The 25,070-nt window shown below is 36.9% G+C and overlaps 1 protein-coding gene across 3 annotated transcripts in view; it reads left to right on the top strand.

Moving 5' to 3' along the window:
• The window catches only part of LOC140447807 (uncharacterized), a 44,606-nt gene extending 20,013 nt beyond the window's left edge, over window positions 1-24,593 (top strand). For 2 of the 3 annotated variants that reach the window (XR_011951637.1, XM_072540675.1), the window contains exon 2: window positions 142-2,940. Coding sequence is in view for 2 of the 3 variants with exons in the window: in XM_072540675.1 (XP_072396776.1) it covers window positions 142-299 (158 nt within the window). In the remaining variant the exon portion in view is untranslated. Of the gene's footprint in view, window positions 1-141; window positions 2,941-24,344 lie in introns of those variants that run through there. The other variant, XM_072540676.1, reaches the window with a different exon arrangement.
• The last annotated feature ends 477 nt before the right edge of the window (window positions 24,594-25,070 follow it).

The following is a 25,070-nucleotide window of genomic DNA, read 5'->3' as shown; positions in this document are numbered from 1 at the left end:
GCAGGCGCCTAGAATATATTAAGTATATTATTGGGTAGATTTTTGCTGTCTGCAAAAGTATTTTATGTATTCTGCTTTACTTAGTTTATTACTTTGTATCTGATTTCATTTTTCTCTTATAACAAATGGTTTGTATTTTAGGTTTTACTCAGGAGGAGAACAAAACAAAAATTATGGAGATATTTTTTGAACATTCATATTCATTCCATAAAGGACATTATATGAGTCGAGACGCGGAAGAGAAAACCATAAAAAAAAAATATAAAAGTTCAGACTACACAGGAACCGTACAATTGTGAAATTTGTTTCAAGAAGTTTTCCCAAACATCTACATTAAAAAGACATTTGATCTTACACGCCGGAGAAAAATCTTACCAGTGTGAAATTTGTTGTAAACAGTTTAGCCGAGCATATTCTTTGAAAACCCATTTGAGAGTTCACACTAGTGAAAAGCCTTACAAGTGTGAAATTTGTTGTAAACAGTTTAGCCGTGCATGTTCTTTGAAAACCCATTTGAAAGTGCACACTAGTGAAAAGCCTTACAAATGTCAAATTTGTTTTAAGCAATTTTCTATAAGAAGTAATTTGAAAAGACATTTGACAGTGCACACTGAAGAAAGGACTTACAAGTGTAAAATTTGTTTTAATAGATTTAGTCAAGTAGGTAATTTGAAAAGACATTTGAGTGCACACTGAAGAAAAACCGTACAAGTGTGAAATTTGTTTTAGCAGTTAATTTGAAAAAACATTTGGTAGTGCACACTGGGGAAAAATCATACGGGTGTAAAATTTGTTTTAAGAAATTTAGTCAAGCAGGTAGTTTGAAAACACATTTGAGAGTGCACACCGGAGAAAAGCCTTACAAGTGTGAAATTTGTTTTAAGCAGTTTTCTATAACAGGTTATTTGAAAAAACATTTGGTAGTGCACACTAAAGAAACGCCTTACAAGTGTGAAATTTGTTTTAAGAAATTTAGTCAAGCATGTGATTTGAAAAGACATTTGAGAGTGCACACTGGGGAAAAGCCTTACAAGTGTGAAATTTGTTTTAAGCAGTTTTCTACATTAAGTTATTTGAAAACACATTTGTTAATGCACAGTGAAGAAAAACCATACAAGTGTGAAATTTGTTTTAAGCAATTTGCTCGAGCAGGTAGATTAAAAACACATTTGAGAGTGCACACCGGAGGAAAACCTTACAAGTGTGAAATTTGTTTTAAGCAGTTTTCTGTAGCAAGTACTTTAAAAAGACATTTGGGAGTACACGCGGGGGAAAACTTTAAATAAACAAAACAAATTTCGGAAAAAAATCGAATGTTTAAATCGGCGATTTCTCTTCTACTGAGTTTAAAAGTCTAATCCAGGCCCTTTGTCCGTCTATGTAAACAAAAAAACCAAAGTATAACGAATTCTGCTTCGCAATGATAAAAAGAGCCCATATCGTTAAGAGTTAAAAAGTAACATTGCGATAGACGCCTGGCTAACACGAGCTGGTTGTAAAAAAGTAAAAGTAAAATCAAGCGACAGTAATCATCATTATATAACTTAACGCAGGGGTTGTATAGCAAGTACTTTGATGCAAGTCAGTCGTCTATTGTTAGAATTCTAAAAAAGAGAACCTCCATCCTTATCACTTCACTCCTGTTCAAAATTTACTTCCAACAGATCTTCCACGACGGTTACAGTTTTGCCAACGTATTCTGAATAAACATCGCAATGACAGATACCTTATTAAGAATATTATGTTCACCGACGAAGCAACTTTTACCAGACGAGGGGTTTTTAATTGGCGAAATAGTCATTATTGGGAAGAAGAAAACCCGCATGGTATTAAAGCTAGACATTTTCAGCATGAGTTTAAATTGAATATTTGGTGTGGCATTCTAGGCGACCAACTACTAGGGCCTTATGTTCTTCCTCCGAATTTAAATGGAGATTCTTATTTATTCTTTTTGGAAAATACTCTTAGTGATATTTTAGATGATCTGTCACTGGATGTAAGAAGAAAAATGTGGTTTATGCAGGATGGAACGCCACCTCATTTTTCATTAGCTGTTAGAAATCATCTTAATGACGTATTTCCTCAACGATGGATTGGCAGAGGCAGTGATTTTCAATGGCCACCAAGAAGTCCTGAGTACAACCCGCTAGATTTTTATTTTTGGGGAAATATGAAGTCCTTAGTTTATGCCAATGAAATTAATACACGAGACGAACTTTGGAGATACATTCAAAATGTAGCTAATCTTATAAGGGGGCAGAATAATATTTTTTTAACGTCCGAAAATCCTTTATAAAAAGAAAAGGCATAGAAATCGGGGGAGACCATGTAGAACATTTAGTTTGAATTTTTGTGAGTTCTTTTAAGATAAAGTGTGTTTAGTTTTGATTTATCGTCAAAACGGAAACCTTACGTTAGTTGCAACTTTGTTTATTAGTTTGGTATTTGATAAGGGAATTATAAATAAAATACTATTTCTTGTCTAAGATTATGCCTCTGTGCCAATTTTGATAACAATTTATAAATATACAGGGAAACTATTAGCAAAAAACGAAAAATTAACTTTAATACCCTGTATCTTTTTTCTCAGCAACATTTTATTAAGGCATATTTGGCCCAATAGCCATATTTTGGTCCAAATAACCTGTCCTTAGTCTATGTCCCAATAGTTATGACTCACCCTGTATAACTTAACGCAAAGGTGTGCATGTCGAGCATGGTTCCCAAACTTTTTTGCTCCGTAGACCACTTAGTTATTTTTGGTTTCCTTGACGCCATAATCTCAAATATCTTGAAACTTATTCGGTGCTCTGAAATCTATGTAAAATAAGAAACTAAGAATGTATTTTTGTTAGCTGATATATTGTTTTCCAATTTTTTGTTTTATCTATTTAATATTTTGTCTGGGCAATAATTAAAAAATAAAAACTACAAGTTTAATACGAATTTTGTTGAAAATACACACAAAGATGAATTAATACACAATTAATGCTTGTTGTTACCCAATGAGAGGGTGATCCTGATGCTCTGATACCAATTATTCAATTCATGATAAAAAGCTATCGAAAACTTTTTTACGACCGTCCTAACAAATAGTCTAGGAATAAATGATGTTAGGCGGAATATTACAATAACATTGTTACATTCTGTTGCTCCAGATCCAATAGTTACCAATGCAGGACATGTTCTTACGAGAATAAAGCTTTACTGAATAAAAAGCAGTTCTGAGAAAAGAGCGCAAATTATGCGCAGAGTATATACCCCCCCTAGTAAGGTAAGTGCCGGAGAAAAAGTAGGTAGAGAGTTTCTAGCGCCAAATAAGTTCGGAATAGGGAACTAAAATATTTAGCGGTAAATTCAAAATGTAGGTTCTGAATTTAAGGCGGGAAATTCAAAAAGGATATACTGAATTTTAGGCGGGAAATTCAAAATGTTTCGAATTTTATATGGAAAATAAATGTAGTCATAAAACAAATAAAAACTTATTCTATGCCAAAATATATTCTCTGTCCAAAAATGTAGCATACACGTATGCAATTTTATATACCATAAATGTATAACATATCAGATAGAGACATATGTTTTATTACAGGATAAGTTTTTATTTATTATTTTATGACTATATCTGTTTTACATTACATTAAAACATTAACATAAAAAACAGATATTCTTAAAAATCTATTTATTTCTGTAATTTATAATTGATAAGTGATATTACATATATCATTGAAAATGATATATGGAATTACACACAAGCAAGCAACCAAAATAAGTAAGCCCTACCTGCGGAGACTTGCATACCCATATGGACATTCAGGCATACAATTCATTGAGGTGAGAAGAATTGGTCCTAGTAAATTAGGGACCACTCCCCGATACTACGCTGATGTGCTATGGGAGGAGTTTCATCTATATATTTACTGAATAGTGCAGAGCAGCATGAGGCACTTTAGTCCTGCTATGCTACTTATATGTGTGTGTTATGTCTGTGTGTGTGTGTGTGCGCGCGCGCATGTGTGTATATGTTAGAGCTTTATTATTTTTCTAATGTATTTTATACACAAACATATAAATAAAAAATGAACTATTTTTATGTGTAAAATAAAAGTAAAATATGTAACTATGTACAATAAAAGGAAAATATGTGACTATATATAATTAAAGTAAAATATGTAACTATTTAAAGAAAAGTAAAATATGTAACTATGTATAATAAAAGTAAAATATGTAACTATGTAGTACAATGGGGAGTGAGACAAGGACACACCTTTTCTCCCAAACTGTTCACCCTTGTTCTATAAGACATTTTTAAGAAATTACAATGGAAAAACAAGGGTATAAACATCATTTCTATAAACTTAAGTAGACTTCACACTACATGATTTTATGATATGACAATATCATATGAGATTTGTTATGATTCCTCGTTTCTATGATGTTTTAAAAAATCGTGTTTACACTGCATGATAAGTTATGACTTATGATATGAGTGACAATGAGTGAGGTTTTATTAATTTTTGTTTATGGTCATAGAGATATTAGACACAGTATAGGTATCAACTACTAGATTTTGAAACCATTATAATGGAAAATAAATCTTTGATTGCATTGGCTTCCCGACTTTTAATAATAATACGCCGGCAACAACTGCGTGCAGCGTACAGCAGTGAGAAGAAAAAGATCAGACGCCTTTGGGATCGCAGGTGGCCCTTACGAAGAAATCGTGGACAGGGTATATCAAGTTTAGTGTTGATATTATACCAAATTAAAAATAATTAATAAAGAAACGAAACTAAAATTATGACTAAGAAGACTATAAAACACTAAACTAAGAATAAAATAAAATAAATAACAAAAGAAAAATACAACACAATTTCAATATCAATGCAACAAACAAAAAATAAATATATAAATAAAGAATGTTGTCGGTAACGGAATTTTGCTGAATTGACATAAGAATAATGCGCGATATTTAAATATGTTGGTGTTACCCCTATTATTACCGAAAATCATATGATTTTATCATGCGGAATAAGTACCGTCCTATTCTCCTGTGACAAGCTATGACGAGCCGCATGAGAGTGCTTATGACAAAATCATATGACAAATCACATGATAAATCATGTAGTGTAAAGTGTGTATTAACAGCACAAGGTAGATACAGATGGAAGCAATTGTGAGAGAGGAGCAGATGGAAAATGTTTGATGATGAACATATATGTAAAACAATCAAAACAATTTTAAAGATTCCATATGAGTCCAGTAAATAGAAAACACAATTATATGTTTATAACAAAATGAGAACATACCCCGGAGCTGACATAAATTCAGACCATAATCCATTAGTAGGCGTAATGCAGATAAAATTGAAGAAGATCCAAACACAAACAAATATACCACGGTTTGATGTCTCAAAGGTAAAAGAAGAACCTATACGTCAGAGCTTAAAACAAGAAATAAATGATAACTTAAAGAAAATCAAACAAGACGTGATAAAAATAACAGATGTTAATGAAAAATGGAACATGGTACAGGAAACTTTAATAAAGGCAGGAGAAAAGCTACTGCAGACAAAAATAAGAAAAAAACGGAGATGGATGACTTCAGAAATCTTAGATCTAATGGAGGAAAGAAGGAAACATAAAGGCAGGAGTAAAGCAAAATACAAGGAACTATAGAGATTGATAGGAAAGAAAATAAAAGAGGCCAAATCCACCTGGCTTGCTAATCAATGCAGTGAAATAGAGGCATATGCTAAACAGTATGATAGCTTTAACATGCATAAGAAAATAAAGGAAATGACAAATACACTGAGAAAAAAGAAAGATGCTCTTCTGAAAGACGCAAATGGAAAAATCATTATAGAAATTAAAGAGAAATTAAAAAAATGGAAGACATACATAACAGATCTGTTTGAGGATAATCGGCAAGAACCGGAAGAAATCGACAGCGAAACGGGGCCAGAGATCATAATAGAGGAAATCGAACAAGCAATACGAAACGCAAAAAACGGAAAAACTGTAGGTCCAGACGAAATACCTGCGGAACTACTGAAATGTCTAGACGATGAAACTCTACCTGTACTTCTGGACCTATTTAATGAAGTATATAAAACTGGAAAAATCCCACAGGAATGGTTGGTGTCCACCTTTGTAGCAATACCAAAAACAGTATATGCCAAAGATTGTTCAGACTATAGAACAATATCACTAATAAGCCATACCCTCAAAATATTTCTAAAGGTGATTCATGGAAGATTATATAGAAAACTAGAAGATGATATGGATGATACTCAGTTTGGGTTCCGCAAGGGACTGGGAACGAGAGAGGCATTGTTTGCTTTTAATGTCCTCTCTCAAAGATGCTTAGATATGAACCTAGATATTTATTCCTGTTTCATCGACTTCGAGAAGGCATTCGACAGGGTTCGACATGAAAAACTAATAGAAATACTGAGAAACAAAGATATAGACAGACGAGACTTACGAATCATTATCAATCTGTATTGGAATCAAAAGGCCAATATAAAGATAGAAGAACAAAAGTCCGAAAATATAGATATAAAGAGAGGAGTAAGACAGGGCTGTGTTCTGTCACCATTACTGTTTAACGTGTACAGTGAAGCCATATTCCAGAAAGCGATAGCGGATCTGGGTGATGGAATCTCTGTAAACGGAAGAATAGTAAATAACATAAGATTCGCTGATGACACCGTTATAATGGCAGACACCCTGGAATCGCTACAAGAATTGGTAAATAGAATTAACGATTATTGGACGATTATTGGATTATATATGGACTAAAAATAAATAAGAGAAAAACTAAATTCATGATTGTCTCAAAAACGCAACATGGAAATGAAAGATTAATGATAGAGCAAACCCAAATAGAAAAAGTAGAGACATATAAATATCCGGGAACCTGGGTTGATGACAAAAATGACCAAAGCAGAGAAATCAAAGTCCGAATTGAAACTGCAAGGCAAGCATTTGTGAAAATGAAGACAATGCTTACCAACAGAGACCTTCAGTTGCATCTCAGATTGAGGGCTCTAAGATGTTACATATTTTCTATCTTACTATACGGAATGGAAGCTTGGACATTGAAGAAACAACACATAAGGAAAATAGAAGCGTTCGAAATGTGGTGTTACAGAAGAATATTAAAAATTCAGTGGGTTCAAAGGACTAACAAAGGTGAGGTACTACGACGTCTAAATAAGGAGTTAGAAATTATGAACAGCATAAAAAGAAGAAAACTAGAATATTTGGGTCACATAACCAGAGGAGAAAAATATGAGCTGCTGAGAATTATTATGCAAGGAAGGATCCAAGGAAGAAGAAGCATAGGAAGAAGACGCATCTCCTGGCTGAAGAACCTTAGAGAATGGTTTAACTGTAGTTCACTACAACTTTTCAGACTGACCAACAAAGTGACCATAGCCGTTATGATATCCAACCTCCGATAGGAGATGGAACTTTAAGAAGAAGAAGAAGAACAAAATGGAAATATGAGACTGTAAACAGAAATTATTTACAAAAAAAGCAGACACTTTTTTGTAAAACATGTATACAATATAAAAAGCGAGAACTATAACATACAAATTGTACAGTTTTATACTGGAAATAATTTAATTACATTTATCACCTGTACTTACAAAATTGTTTTCTCCTTTCATATTTTCTATGAGCAATTAATTACATAGGATCTATCTTAGTGTATTCTGGTTTACTTTTAAGAAAGTTAATAAATTTCTAGTCTGTGCCATTTACAATTGCATTTACACTTTTACACCACATATACAAAGTCCTATAAATTTACATATTTCCGTCTTACTACAGTATCATAAATCGTATTCATTTTACAAATTCCCAATCGTCAATAGAACCACGTGTATGCTAAACAGGGTGTTACTGATGTACGACCTATGTATCATATGATTTTTAAAAATATTTACTTTTGAAACTGTTAGTGTAACAATTTCTTGAAATTTAATCATTATATCACAATTAAACTAAACTCTAAAAAATAACACGACCAGTAAATAACTTAACAATAACTATAACATAAATATAACACAATATATTAACTTAAAAATCAACACGATACGATTTGAATTTAAAATGCTGAAAAGTTTGGATCTGTAACATGAGAATCTGTCTGACTTAAGGTAATAAATTATATTTAATAGCCTCTTGACGAATGAGACGGCGAATATCAACACGTGCTCATGTTTACTGATGGGAATTTGGTAAACGAATGTACTTTAGTACCCTTTTATTTTGTTCCATTTTAACGATCGTGGAACAATGTTTAAAACTTTTTTTACAATTCAAGATGATTACAACACAGACAAAACAAAATTAAATTTGCAATGGCGTACCAACACCATTATTCATTCTTCATCATCTTCTTTTCACTTCAATTCTTCCACGGCACATGCGTCTCCCGCTATGTCATACCCCCACCTAGAGTGACTGTAGCACCGACGCCATTACCTAGAATAACAGAGACACATGTGTTGGGTTGTTCTCTGGCCATTACGTACGAGTGGAATCGTCAAAACAGACTTCCCCGATGTCCTATATTTCTTGCACTACTATTTTTTTTATGTACTATATGTGAACCTGGCTATTGCCCAAACAAGCAATATTACTCATACATGGAGTTTTTGTTTTTATAACGTAAATATTCATGATGTATTTCATTTTTATTTATTGATATTATGAGGAGTAAATGTATCAATATGTAGAAGGCAAGGAGCAACTACTACACTATCTCCCAAGAACGATGACTATGCAAAGTAATATTACATATTTGGCTCCCAGTCCACGGCATGTGGCTTCTTCTTCAACTTCTGTTCCTATCGGAGATTGGAAATCTTCGGACCATCTTATCGATGGAGCGAGTTTGTTACGCGCCTGAATAGTTCAATTAAACTGCATTCAAACCATTCAAGGAGATTGCATAGCCACGAGTTTTTGCGTCTACCTACGCTTCTTCAATCCTTTGATTTTTCCCTGCATTATATTCCTTAATAGTTCGTATTTTTCTCCTCACATGATATGCCTCAAGTATTCCAACTTCCTGATTTTTATGGAATTTAAAACTTCGCATTGTTTTCTAGTTGTTCGAGAACTGTTTGTTTTGCGAGCCATCCATGATATTTTTGGAATACGCTGGTAACACCGGTAAATTTCTTTGAGCCGATTGTGCTGCACTCTGTCAAATGCCTTCTTAAAATCAATGAAACAGGCATATACTTTTTGATTCATATCTAGGCATCTCCAATCACTGGAAACAGTGCACCCCGTGTTACCAGACTCTCCTAAATCTCATTTGTGTATTACTTATGCCTTCATCTAATTTCTTATGTATTCTAGTGTGAATTACTTTTAAAAACAGTTTCAAGACATGACTCATTAAGGCTGTGGTGCGATGTTCGTTGCATTACTCTACATTGGCTTTTTGGGAAGCAGTATAAATGTCGATTGGAGCCATTCTTTAGGTATTATATCTGTCATTATATGGTATTAAATAGATCCAAAAGAAGGTCAATAGATTTACTATCCACAATTTTAAGTAGTTTTTCGTGACGAGCCACGTAAAAATATGACAAACATGACGAGCCGCGAGTCAGGCTCATCGGTATATAAAAACGCGATATTGCAATGATACACTGGCGAGATTTACCGACGAGGCATAAAGCAGCGGATTTAATTACTTTTCGATCAGGACCCTTAGAAATTTTTCTATATAGTCTTAGAATATCAGGGATATAAAAACACTTGTCCAACACTAACTTTACAATATATTAAGTACATACAGTGCTAGTCAAAAGTCCGTTCCCCCCTCGTATCTTTTGAACGGTTATTTTTATAATGTGAAATTTGGAGGGGGTAATAAACAGATGTAGGCTTCTCAACTAGTCATAACAGGTGACGTAATAGTGGCAGATGACGTTACAGCGCCAGTGTGACAGATAATTTTAAATGGGGACCTTATGGCAAGTGATACCTCGTTTGAAAGGTATTAAAAATACCTATTCAGTCATAATAATTTTTTTTAAGTTTAAGTTCATTTTGATGAGCTTGATGAATAAATTTAATAAATACCAAAATTGTAGCTTCTCATTTAAATAATAAATATTTAACAATCAGTTCTTATAGTAAGTGTTCAAAATGTGCTCCATCTACTTCCTCTCAGTAATGCATCCTCTTTCTAAACTCTTGCCGTACTCGTTCAAATGTGTCGGGCGAAATTGCCCTACATTCTTCAACAATTCGTTGTTTCAAAATGTCAACATTGTCGGGTGCTGTAGCGTAAACTTTAGATTTCAAGTATCAGTAGATGTGACAGGTTCGTTCTGGAGCGGAAGTGACCTGTCACTCTAGGCCACGCCCCCTGGTGACGTAGGAAAGTCCCACGTCTCTCAAGGCCACGCCCTCAGCCAATGGTGACGTAGGTACGTCCCTTGTCTATAGGCCACGCCTCTCGACCAATGGTGACGTAGGTACGCCCCCACGTAAACGCCTGACCAATGGTGACATAGGAACGCCCCCACTCGTCACGTTAAAAAAAATCCTCGACCAATGGTGGCATAGGAACGTCCCATCGTGACGTAAGAACATATCGTCGACCAATGATGGCACAGAAATACCCCACTCGTGACGTTAGAAGATATCCTCGACCAATGGTGGCGTAGGAACGTCCCCTCGTGACGTAAGAACATATCGTCGACCTATGGTGACACAGAAACGCCCCACTCGTGACGTTAGAAGATATCCTCGACCAATGGTGGCATAGGAACGTCCCCTCGTGACGTAAGAACATATCGTCGACCAATGGTGACACAGAAACGCCCCACTCGTGACGTAACAACATATCCTCGACCAATGGTGGCATAGGAACGTCCCCTCGTGACGTAAGAACATATCGTAGACCAATGGTGACACAGAAACGCCCCCAAGTAAACGCCTGACCAATGGTGCCATAGGAACGTCCCCTCGTGACGTTAGACCATATCCTCGACCAATGGTGATACAGAAACGCAACACTTGTAACGTTAAAACGTATCCTCGACCAATGGTGACACAAAAACACCCTACTCGTAATGTCAGAACGTTTCTATGTCCAATAGCGGCATCATGACATCGAATTGAGTTCGTCCTCGTATCTCACCGACCAATGGTGACATAGGAACGCCCCCAATGGGAAAGTGTGCATCGACGTCCAATGAGAACAACGTACATCAATGACGGAGGCTATTTCCCCACTGGGAGTGAAGCTGTGCCCCCCTCCCCCCCATTCCCTAATAATAACGAAGATAAGCCTCAACGTACCCAATAATGGGTGTACGTACACCAATAATGGATGATGGGTACATTAAGAAGGTTGCAGAGGCCGGACCATCGGGGTTGCAAGGCGTAACTGCCGCAACCTCGGCAGTCAAGGCTAAGCAAAAAAAAAAAAAGAAAAGAAAAGAAGTAAAACCTTCAGAGGGGCAAAGCTCTAAAGCAGCGCCAAAGAAGGTTAACACTTCGACCAAACACAAGGCTCGCCCTAAGGATGATAAGTCGAGGGAAGGAGCTAAAGAAGGAATAATCCCGAAAGAAGTCTGTACCGACTTGCAGGGGAGTGCTACAAACCCGCCCAGAAGGCTAGAAGCCACTGAGCGGGTGGCCGCTCCCATGGAAGGGGTAGAGGACACGGGAAAACCCGAAAGTTAGCCTTCAGTTTAGAGGAAGGCAGAGTAAAGGTCCTGCAGGTCAACCTTCATCATGCTAAAGCTGCGTCGGCGGTTTTGTGCAGAAGGTTTGACATGGAAGGCCTGGACTTGGCCCTACTGCAGGAACCATGGCTCCACGGAGGGAAGATTGCAGGCTTGAAGCCGCAACAAGGTAAGTTACTATACGATGCGAAAGGAGAGACACCTCGACCATGCATTGTATATGGTAACGAAGTAAACTGTACACTGATTCCGGATCTTTGCTCCGGAGACTTTGTTACAGGTATTTTAACCGCTTCCACCGAGGAAGGTAGTAAAAGATGGTTGGTCTGTTCTGCCTACTTCGCTGGAGAGAAGGTCTTCCGCCCAGGCATAGTAGAGGACGTTATAACCTACAGCCGAAGGGAGAACCTTCATCTAATACTGGGATGTGATGCCAATGCCCACCATCTGGCATGGGGGAGTACGAACATCAACAGTCGAGGTGAGTCTTTACTACAGTTCATCTTAAGCATGGGTTTAGAAATAGCCAATATAGGAAATAAACCTACCTTCGTTACGGCCACGCGCAAAGAAGTCTTAGATGTAACACTTTGCAGTGAAAAAACGTACGATACTATAAAGAATTGGCATGTGTCAGAGGAACCTTCATGTTCCGACCATAGGCACATTCGATTTGATTTAATTACTTCGACTCGAATGGTGGCAAGGTTCAGGAACCCGAGAGAGACGGATTGGGAAGGCTATAGAGGCTCACTCGAGAAGTCTCTTGAGGGAGGAATCGGCACCATAAAAGACACGGACGATCTCGAACTGACAGTCGAAACGGTGAGGGAAGCTGTTCTGGCCGCTTACCAGGAGAATTGTCCAGAGAGAGAAAAGAAAGGAAAGAAAAACACACCCTGGTGGAATGAACACTTACAAAAGCTTAGGGCAGATGTAAGAAGGCTATTCAATAAAGCCAAATTCAACCAGGACTGGGCCATTTATAGAGAAAAACTGACGCAATATAATAAGGAGATCCGAAAAGCCAAAAGAGACTCGTGGCGAAAGTTCTGCGAGGAAGTCGAACAGGCTCCCGCATGTTCCAGAATCCACAAGGTCCTGGCTAAGGATGGTATTGCGAATCAGGTCGGCCTCTTGAAGAAAGAGGACGAAACGTATGTAGAAACCCTGGAGGAAAGCTTAATAATGCTCACCAAGGTACATTTTCCCAGCTCATCCATTGACAATAATCCTTCGGTAGAGGTAGCTCATCCCAGAAGGCCTACTAAGGCGGACTGGAAATTAGCTACCGACATCACGAGACCGGAAAAAGTCAGGTGGGCCCTCAATAAATTCCAGCCATACAAATCACCTGGAATGGACGGGATTTATCCAGCCTTGCTACAGAAGGGACAGGATGTGATCATCCCGCATCTAACAAAGATCTTCAAAGCTAGTTTGGCATGGAGATATATTCCAACCGCATGGCGAAGGGTGAAAGTCACATATATCCCCAAGGTTGGTAGGGTAATGGACCAGACCCCCAAGTCATACAGACCAATAAGTCTATCCTCTTTCCTAGCAAAAACGCTGGAAAGATTGATAGACAGGTATATTAGGGACGACGTGCTGATGGAGAATCCACTTAGCGATCGCCAATATGCATACCAGCCAGGAAAGTCAACTGACTTGGCGCTGGATGATCTTAACAGACTGCTCTCAAAGTCGCTAGATGACAAGGAGATAGCGGTGGCGACGTTTCTGGACGTGGAGGGAGCGTTTAATAACGTCTCCTTCGAGTCTGTAACGGACGCGCTTAAAAGAAGAGGAGTTCCTGCCTTCATATGCGAGTGGACAAAGGCGACCTTAACAAACAGGATCATTGTGTCCTCGTTAGGTGAAGCCACTATTGAAGCGAAGGCAGGAAGCGGCTGCCCACAAGGAGGAGTTTTATCCCCATTACTGTGGGCTACGCTTATGGACGACCTACTTAATACACTGACCAGGGAGGGTTTTTACTGTCTGGGTTATGCGGACGATTTGGTAATTGTAGTCCGAGGACGCTTTACCAAAATAATTTCGGAGAGACTTCAAGTCGCTCTGAGGATTGTGGACAGCTGGTGTGAGGAAGAAGGCCTGAAGGTTAACCCTAAAAAAAACATCTGTTGTTCCCTTCACCAGAAAAAGAGCACTGCAAGGCTTACAGCCACTAGTGCTCAAGGGAGTAGAAATCCCATTCACAAGTCAGGCCAAGTACTTAGGTGTAATATTCGACCAGAGGCTGACATGGAATGCACACATTCAGAAAGTCACACAGAAGGCCACTATGGCCCTGAACACATGTAGACGAATGTGTGGTAAGAATTGGGGGTTAAATCCTAAAATGAACCTCTGGTTGTACACAAGGGTTATAAGGCCCATGATAACTTATGGTTCAGTGGCGTGGTGGAACAAAACGCAACAGTTCGGGGCGATTCGATTGCTCAGTAGCACACAAAGGCTTGCATGCTTGAGTGTTACCGGAGCCATGAGAACAGCCCCAACGGACGCGCTAGAAGTTCTGCTAAACCTACCACCTCTGCATATATACATACAGAGTGAAGCCAGATCAACAGTACATCGGTTGATCCAAGGCCAAGCTCCAATAAGTATGATGCAGGGAGCTGATAACTTAAGGCTATACCAGGACATAAAGGCAGACCCCGTTCTAGGAATGCCTGTAGACCGAATGGTTACGAGGTATAGTTTTAACAAAAATTTTCAAATTATAATACCAAAAAGAGAGGACTGGGAAACTGGTCCGCCGCTAACAGCAAACTCAATATGGTATACGGACGGCTCCAAAACGGATACAGGTACGGGGGCTGGAATATATGGCATAAAACCAAGGACGGAAGTCCGGGTATGTCTAGGAACATACGCGACCGTATTTCAAGCCGAATTAGCTGCTATACACAGGTGCGCTATGGAACTAATCGGCCGAAATGTAGATAACGACTCCATCGTTATCTATTCGGATAGTCAAGCGGCTCTAAAGGCTCTCAGTTCGGTACAGGTCGATTCATGGCTGGTATGGAACTGTTTGGATGTCCTCTCTCAGGTGGGAAGTCAAAACAGGTTGACACTTGCCTGGGTGCCGGGACATAAGGGTCATCGTGGCAACGAGAAGGCCGATGAATTGGCCCGAGAAGGCGCATCTACGCCACTGGTTGGTCCGGAACCCTTCTTTGGAATCGCAAATACGATAAAGAGGGCAGCCATACACAAATGGGTGCAACAGAAGTCTCTTGAGTGGTGGAACAACTCACCAGGACAGAGGCAGGCCAAACAGTTCATCAAAGGACATTCGGCTAAATTTACAGCAGACTTACTTTCGCACAGGCGCAGGACTGTCAGAATGATAGTGGGTCTGCTCACTGGGCACTGTAGACTCAATAGACACCTGAGTCTCATAGGCCTGACAGAAGAGGACACCTGTCGTTTCTGTCTGGAAGAAGAGGAAACCGCTCTACACGTTCTGTGCCATTGCGAAGGTCTCGCACGAATGCGGTTTCTAGAACTCGGAGAGGAAAAACCGGAAGCACCAGGCTACATGAAAAGGCCACTATCAAGGCTGTTGAGTCTCATTAAGAGGACCAAGCTAGATGAAGTGCTTTAAAATAAGGGGGAAACACAATAGATCTGCAAAGGTCGCAGTGTATCAGGCTCTATTGGCCGCCCCATTTTCTACATTCTTCTACACCAATAAGAACGACTGGTGGAGGCGTATCACGAAAAGACACCCAAACGCCCCCCCATTCCCCCAATAATAACGAAGATACGCCTCGACAAACACCAATGGCGACAGCCGAAAAGAAGGCGAATTGACAGCCGAAAAGAAGAAGACGAATTAACGTTGATAGACAAAGAGAAAAGTGTGTAATTTTTAATTAACCTCGTATATATTTTATCTTCTCTTCTCAAAGTATGTGACAAAGAATCGTAGGTGTCTGTGCTACGCAATGTAATTTTTAGATAAAACTCGACCTCAATAAATCAACATAGTCTCGTTCTAGAAAAATACATTAATCTCGATGTAAAGGAGAAGCAATTCGAGGTCCACTTCAAGTATTTTTATCATTACTGCCAAGCCAAAACCTTGGGAGCTGATGTTTGTATTGCATGGTTTTTACTTGCTTGCTATCCACGCAGTTGATTGCCTATATAGCATTAGAGAGAGAAAGGGTGAGAGGGGAGGGACTATCCGTGTGTCACCCATTGCCATATTTTCTTCTTCAGGTGCTCTGTCCGCTGCAAACTTTGGCTATAAACATGACAATTCTGATCTTTCTTACGGCACTACTGAATAGTTCGACCGATGTGAGCCCAAACTATTTCCGCAGAATTTCGGTCCACGCGTGCCAATGTATACGTAACATTCTTCTTCTTCTAAATGTGCCTACCTTCTAGAGATGTTGGCGACCACATTGACCCATCTTATTCTATTCATAGCAGCTCGAAATAGATCAGTTGACGTTAGACCAATCCACTTCCTAAGCTTGGCCAGCCAGGATATACATCTACGTCCAGGGCCTCTCTTACCCTCAATCTTGCCTTTTAGGATCAACTGTAGAAGTCGGTATTTATCATTACGCATGATGTGGCCGAAGTAAGCCAATTTTCTGTTTTTTATGGTGTTATATAATAATTTCTTTGTCTTTTCTTAGCCTCTGGAGAATAGTTATGTTACTTGTGTGGTGTATATATGAGACCCTCAATATGCGTCGGTAGCACCACATTTCAAATGCCTCTACATGGTCAATTAGTATTTTGTTTATCCGTTACTGTCAAGCAGGTTGTTGCTTGTTTCTGATAAGCATCCATTTTGTCTTGTTGAAGTTGAGGCTGAGGCCGTAGTCGTCACTGACTGCATTAACCCTTTTCATTGCCTGTTGTAATTCATCTATGCTACTAGCAGGGATCACCTTGTCATCGGCATATCTTATTGTTTGTTATACAGTACACTCCTGTCGGACACCTTTTTTGATTCACACACTTTCAGTAAGTTTATTGCTATTGCTATTGTGACATATCGATACAAAAACTCTTGTTATATCTTCAACTATGTCTTCAACTCCTCTGTTATATCCAGCATTTTTCGTTTAAGATTGATCAAAAACGATTTTTTTTATGTTTTTCTTAACAATATTTCAATTTAGAGGACCAGAGCGATCAGCGTTATTCGTGTCTGTATGACAGCGTATAAAGTCAACATACCATCTATAAACCGTTAATTCCGACGGAAACAATACATCCCCAACTGCTGTTTTGCTTGAATAGTATTCTGTATCAAATTCAAATTTTTCTATTGAAAATTGCAAAAGTGGCAAGAGTTATTCAAAACACTGGAACTTGTTCGACTTCGCTGAAATCTTGACACTTTGTAATAATATGGGTTTGTTATCAGTGGTGCCATCTATATTTATATGTCATTTGTAATTATAAATGACTATCCATCTTCTCTGTAATTGAGTTGTATTTTTCGCCAACATTTTTTTTTAAGTTCTTATGATTTTCTTTTTAACCCTTTTTATGTCCTTCTTAGTGGCGACTTTTTAAAGATTCCTGTTATGTTTAGATTTGCAGTCCATATTGAAAGAACAATGATAAATTAGTCCATTCTTTCACTTCCTTGTATCGATCCATATTTTATTTATATCTATTTTGTTACCCGTCATATATTTATTGTAAGAACTGTAATCAAGATATCTTCCATATTTATATTTTAATGCAATTTGCAATTATTTTGAATGAACATTGCGAAAGTCAAAAATGATAGAAAATCATGGAGGGCAGGTTACTTGAAGCTGTATCTTAACAGTAAAACCAAATAAAAACTGACTTTTCAACTATTAATAGATAATTATATCGGTTTTCGTATTGTAAAGGAAAACTAATCGTAGAATAGCTTTAATATGTACTAGAAACAACTCAAATGTGTATATAATACCCATTGTATGTCTTTGACTTTTTCGTACGCATTGATAGTATTCGAACTATAGCTAAGTAGTTTTAACTGTAACGTTAACAAATGTAAGGTTTCAGGAGTTTGCTTCATTTGTGTTGTATCTGATTAATAAATGTGGGAAAAATTTGTTATTTTTTATTTCTGTCCTATGCAGCTCCCAGTTGGACAAAAAATCATCTCTTAAGTTTTTTTGGCGTGTAATTTTCCTAATTACACGCCACACACAATTAATTAAAAAGAAATTAATAGAAAAGAGTCACAATGTATCATATAGAGTGAAAATCACTTAAATGAAATAAAATTATTTCTGTCCTTGTTTTAAAAAATTATAAAAAACGCTGAGACCCATCAACTTTTATATATAAATATACGCTTTTTAAACATAAATTGTAATTTAAAATAAAATTCCCAGTGGTTGGCTTTATATCATAGTTAACTTACAATTAAGCGAAACAATCGTCATCAGTGAAAAACCTACAAATAAGTATAACCACTTCAAAATGAAAACAAAAGGGTAACATTTTGACTGTTAAATAAAAAATGTGCTTAATACTCACGACTATAAAGTAGTAAGACGATAGAGTCGAGCATGAACAAATGATGGAAGTGCTAAAGAGGAAAGGGATTGACGGAAAAAACTTAAAAATAATAGCTAACCTGTATTGGAATCAATCAACGGTACTCCGAATAGATGGAGAATATACAGATCAGGTCAAAATCTTAAGGGGAGTGAGACAGGGATGCATAATTTCAACACTGATATTCGATCTGTACTCGGAGCACAGTTTTGAAGATGCTCTAAAAGATATTGATGAAGGCATCTCAATAAATGGAGTCAAGCTCAATAACCTGCGGTATGCAGAGGATACAATAGTGTTTTCCAATACCATAGAAGGGCTGCAAAACTTAATGAACAAAATAACGGAAACAAGTAGAAAATATGGACTGGATATAAACACCAGCAAAACCAAGCTAATGATCATCAGCAACAAAAACATAACTGGAGCAAATTTGTATATGAACCAAATGAGAATTGAACGTGTCTCACAATAAAACTACTTGGGAACTATAATTAATGAGTCGTGGGATAATACCCAAGAGAATAAATGTCGCATCGGAAAGGCAAAAAGTGCATTCTTGAGTTCTGTATTCAAGAGCCATGACCTCATCCTAGAAACAAAAATAAGGCTCCTTAAATGTTATGTGTACACAGTGCTTCTGTACGGAGTAGAAACGTGGACATTGAAGACGGAAACTCTATCAAAACTTCAGGCTTTTGAGCTATGGTGATACAGAAGGATCCTGAAGATACCATGGACAGACAAATTCACCAATAAAGGAGTACTGCGGAGGATGAACACAACTACGGATTTGGTCAACATCGTGAAGAGCCGTAAGCTGCAGTACTTGGGACATATAATGAGAAATCAAGGCAGATACGAGCTACTTCAGTGCATTTTGCAAGGTAAAATTGAAGGAAAACGGGCCCCAGGACGAAGAATATCCTGGCTTGCTAACCTGAGAGCATGGTATAGAAAGACCTCAACACAGCTATTTCGTATAGCAACCAACGAAGTCATCATAACCAGAATGATCGCCAACGTTCGGAATGGGCAGGCACCCTAAGAAGATGAAGAATAAAGTAGTTGCAACTAGCCACATAATTAGGGTCATTCAAAGAACCATTCAAGGGTCAAATGCCCCTTGAATTACGTAATTTGATTAACGAACATTTTAAAAAGAACAAGACCTACTCACAATAAATTTATTCTACCCCCGACGACCGGTTTCGCATACTACAATTTTCTATGCATCCTCAGGTTAGCTGGAGCAGGAGGTCATCGACTTTTGCTTAATCTTCAGTACGATTTTGTCGAATGCTACAAAATTGAACGTAATTTAATCGACCAAATTGGCGCGAAAGAGGAAACAATAATGGAAGACTTCTACGAACAACTAGAAATCTTAATTAAGGCAACCAAAAAGAATGAAATAACACTTATAATGGGAGATTTCAACGCGAAAGTAGGACGAGGCAAAACAGGAAAGGTGGTGGGAAATTTCGGACTTGGTGAAAGAAACGAAAGAGGAGATCGTCTAGTTCAATTTTGCCAAGAACACAACCTAGTACTTACTAACACTCTCTTTAAGCTCCCGCACCGTAGACTCTATACCTGGAAATCACCGGCAGACTCACCTGGTAAAATAATCAGAAATCAAATAGATTATATCGCTGCACCAATCAGGTTTAGAAACTCCATCAAAGCCGTAAAAACTTACCCGGGTGCGGACGTAGCATCAGACCACAATCCGGTGGTATGTAAGTTTGAAGTAAAGTTAAAAAAGACAAATGTAAAGAACAGACCCGAAACGCTAGATATTAGGAAGCTTTCCAACAATAATATTAAACAACAGATGCAGGAGAATTTAAATACCGAAATATCAAAAATCCTTAAAAATAACAATGAACCGCTGGAAAAGTGGAGAGAAATTAAAGAAGAGATTAGGACTTCAAGCACTAAGTTTTTACTACCTGATAAGAGAAAAAAGAAAGACTGGATGACTGCAAAAATCCTTGACATGATGGAAGAGAGACGGATATATAAAAATAAAGATACTGCCAAATACCGCGAAACCCATAGACGAATTAGAGCTGAGATAAGAAAAACTAAAGAGAAATGGTTCTCGGACAGATGCGAAGAAATCGAACAGTGCGAAAAGGAATACGACTATCACAATATGCATAAGAAGATAAAGGAACTCACAACAAAAAACTCACAACAAAGAAAAGCTACAATATTTTATCGAAAGGGCTATGCGATGATAATGGAAATCTACAACTAGACCCCGACAAAATAGTTAGAATCTGGGAAACTTATGTGGAACAACTGTTTAATGATGACCGTCCTAGTGGGTATACACTGAGCAATGATGATAGTGGCCCTTCTATTCTAAAATCAGAAGTGGAGAATGCTATAAAGGGTCTTAAAAATAACAAAAGACCAGGCAACGATAACGTATACGGGGAAGTATTGAAAATGTTGTGCGAAACAAACAGTCAATTTCTAGACTCACTCGTCAGACTCTTTAACAATATTTATAACAGCGGGGAGTTTCCTGAAGACTGGCTAGAGTCAACTTTTGTTGCCATACCGAAAAAACCAAAAGCAAAGTCTTGTGATCAACATCGGATGATAAGTCTAATTAACCACATTTCGAAGGCATACACCAAGGTTATTTACAACAGAATAAGCAAAAAATGCGAGGATAACATTGGAGATTCGCAGTTTGGGTTTCGGAATTCTCTTGGGACAAGAGAAGCACTTTTTAGTCTACAGGTACTCATCCAGCGCTGCAGAGATATGAACAAAGACGTGTACATATGCTTTATAGACTACGCAAAAGCATTCGATAACGTAAAGCACGAAAAGATAATTGAAGTTCTCCATAAGATCGGAGTCGACTACAGAGACATTCGAACAATATCGAGTCTCTATTGGGGCCAAACAGCTAAAGTGAAAGTAGGATCTACATTGACCAATAAAATTGAGATCAAGAAAGGTGTACGACAGGGCTGTATCTTGTCTCCTATTATCTTTAATATATACTCAGAAGAAGTATTTAAGACAGCGCTGGAGGAAAGCACAGAAGGCATAAAGATAAATGAAGAAATAATTAATAACATAAGGTATGCTGATGACACTGTGATTCTAGCAAGTAGCATGGAGGAACTGAGTTGCCTAATGAGTAAGATACAAAAAACAAGTGCACAATACGGACTCAGACTAAATATCACAAAAACCAAATGGATGTTAGTAAGCAAAACCCAACAACCACCACAGCAACTGATATTAGACAATGAAAGAATTGAACCCGTGGATTCGTACATTTACTTGGGAACAACAGTTAACTCAAATTGGGATCAAGCAAAGGAAATACGTATAAGAGTAGAAAAGGCAAGAGCATCGTTCACTAGCATGAAGCAAATTTTCACCTCTAAAAGCCTCACCCTACCTCTCAAAATTCGACTTCTGAAATGTTATGTATTCCCGGTTTTGTTATATGGAATGGAGGCGTGGACAATGACCGCAACAATGATGAAAAAAGTAGAGGCCTTCGAAATGTGGGCTTACCGACGTATATTACGTATATCCTGGACTGAGCACGTGACCAACGAAGAGGTACTACGCCGGATAGGTAAAGAGAGAGAGGTAGGAATAAGTATAAAGAAAAGAAAGTTGGAATACTTGGGTCACGTTATGAGACATAATAAATATAGAGTACTACAACTGATCATTCAAGGGAAAATAGACAGCAGAAGGGGTCCAGGGAGGAGAAGACACTCGTGGCTCCAACACTTGCGGCAATGGTTCGGATTGTCATCTGCTGAACTATTCAGATCTACCGTAAACAAAGTCAGAATAGCCATGTTGATTGCCAACGTTCGGAACGGACAAGGCACATGAAGAAGAAGAAGAAATTGGCGCGATTTGACGGCAGACAAACAAGTCAGTATAGCAGCAGAGCTAGTGCAGCAGATCGTGTATATTGTGACGACACAATCGTACAACTGCAAAAAAAATCATTTGCTGGTAAATTTCGAAAATGGCTTATAGCTAGAAGTTTTTAAGAGATTTCTTTGAAATTTTTAAAGAACAAGAGTGTCTTTGGAAAATAAAATCGACATCATATCATCATAAAACCGCAAGACAAAAAGCTGTGAATATTTTGGTTATGTAGAATTTCAAGAAGTGAAATGTTCTCCTATGTCGTCTAACCCTAATGACCTTCTTCCCCTTTCCGCTGATTTTTTTTTATTGATGGTACGACGACTAGCTATCCGGAGACTGACTTTTAGGATATGTGCGAAAAACTTTACATGCAAATGTAAAAAAAACATGTACCTCCTCCAAAAAGAAGGAAGATAATAAATCTTATTTAAGTAAATTTTTTCAAATGTGTGACAAGTTATTAAACAAACCCCTAGCACAAACAGTGAAAGCTCAAGCAATTTTAAAAACTAAACCTCCAAAAAGTAGAAGGTATTCTGATGAATTTAAACAATTTGCATTAACACTATCTTTTTGGGCCCAAGAGCCTATGCTTTTATGGAAAGAATATTGTATTTGCCCTCAAAACGAAGTCTTCAAAAAATTACTGAAAATTTGGTCTGTAAACCTGGTTTGAATAATGACCAAATATTTGATGCCCTAAAGTTAAAAGTGAACACAATGTTAGATCAGGACAAGCACTGTAGTATTCGTATTGATGAAATGTCTATTAAAAGTAATTTATTTTTTGACACAGGTCGTGATGAGATTGTTGGTCTATATGATATAGGAAATGGGAAAAAGGAATCAATAATTGCACAAAATGTACTTGTGATAATGGTTCGAAGCTTATATTCAAATTGGAAACAACAACTAGCATATTTCTTTGTTAACACTACCTTTGAAGCAAATCACCTTCTTCCTATTATAAAAGAATGTATTTCTAAACTATTTCAATCAGGTTTATATGTGAATTGTCTTGTTACTGATATGGGATCGAATTTTCTAACATTGAGTAAATTACTGGGGATTTCTCCAACTAACTAAAAATTTGATGTCGATGAACAAAAAATTGTTTATATATTTGATGTATGTCATTTAATTAAAGCCACTAGAAATAACTTAATTATTAATGTTTTTTATTTTTATGACACAAAAACATCTTGGTCATTTATAGAAACTTTTTATCATGAAGATAAAAAGCAGTTTTATAAGTGTGCACCAAAATTAACACACTCCCATATATAGGTATTCTACATCTTTTGAAAAAATGCGAGTAAAACTAGCATCTCAAATTTTAAGTAACACTGTTGCAAGTTCTATGTATTAATATATTAATATTAATTGATAATAGTAATAAATAAAAAATATCTAAATAGACTTTGTTTACCAACTACAACATTTCTTGAATTTATTGACATATTTATGTCACATGCTATATTAACATGAATGTATTTTTATAAGTGCGCATATGTAACTGTTTTTATTTATACATTTGTTAAATATTTTTTAAGTCTCACGCACAAGGGGTGCTACTTTTATGGTAGCTCTGCTTCAGTGATTTTTCATGTTTATTTAGTATTCAGTATGCTTATTTCTTATAAATCAATATTATAATGGAAGCTTCCTAAATAAAAATTATTAGTATTAATTACAATAAATTTCTATTATAGTCGGTTCGTTATTCCCAGTCCAAACTGTTTAGTGGATTTAATAATTATTTTTTTGCAAAGTTAGTTACTTTTTGACAGTCTGGAAGTGGCTGGAAATTACTATATAACCAAGCACACGTACTTATAGCCAATATTAATAGTAAACAAACTAAACAGTAATTAAAATAGAACTTTACGATTTACCGACAATCAATATTTATTTATTTGCACCATATAATAAATAGTTATGTTAAATTATAACAACTGAAATATATCTTTTAAATATACACTACCCAAAATTTTATAGGTTTAGTATACATTTCCACTATTTATAATAATTCTTCTTTTTGCAATGAAAGAAGTCTGTAATAAAAGTTTATTTAAGCTGTTAATACTGTGAGCTAGGAATTTTTGTGTTGTAGGTTTCCAGCTATGAATCTGTCAAAATATGCCATAGTTGAGCGAATGGACCTTATTATTCTATTTTATTACAACTTTTTACCCTTTCGTACCATAAATTTGATATATCCTGGCGAATTGAATTTAGTACAGTACAACCAGAAGTTTCAGACACCCTAGATGCACAGGAAGAAATCGAAGGGGTATACAGTCAGTCTAGTCGCAGAACATTCAAGAAATTCCTCAAAAGGAAACAAAAAAGTCAGCAACTTAAAACATAGTTAATAGAAATGTCAAAAGTTTAATTCTGTACATGATACTATGATTAAGAAGATAAGATATTGCGCATAAGTCGTGACGTAATTGGAGACCTGCACGTTCGTAATGTCAGTTTTTTGTATGTGTCAATAAATAATCTTTAATAAATAGTTTGGAGATATCCTTTTGTGTACGATTATTGTAATTATTAAACCTTTTTTTAATATTATTATTTTGCTAATCGAATAATTTCATCACAGAATGTATAAAAATCCCATTTAACTTTAACAAGAATTCAAATTCTGGTCTCCAATGACGGCATGCGCGAACACGACCGATTTTGTGCTACGGGAAGATCCTATCTTGTTATTCATAGTATCATGATTCTGTATTGATAAGTAAAAAAGTCTTGAGTCAAAAATATAGATTTTGAGTGATGAAGTTTTTTATTAACCTTAAAAAAAACGATAAAAAGTATTATATAGAAATCG

This window comes from Diabrotica undecimpunctata, chromosome 8, assembly GCF_040954645.1.
Source record: "Diabrotica undecimpunctata isolate CICGRU chromosome 8, icDiaUnde3, whole genome shotgun sequence".
Lineage (NCBI taxonomy): Eukaryota > Metazoa > Arthropoda > Insecta > Coleoptera > Chrysomelidae > Diabrotica > Diabrotica undecimpunctata.
This window is presented reverse-complemented; position numbering and strand designations above follow the sequence as displayed.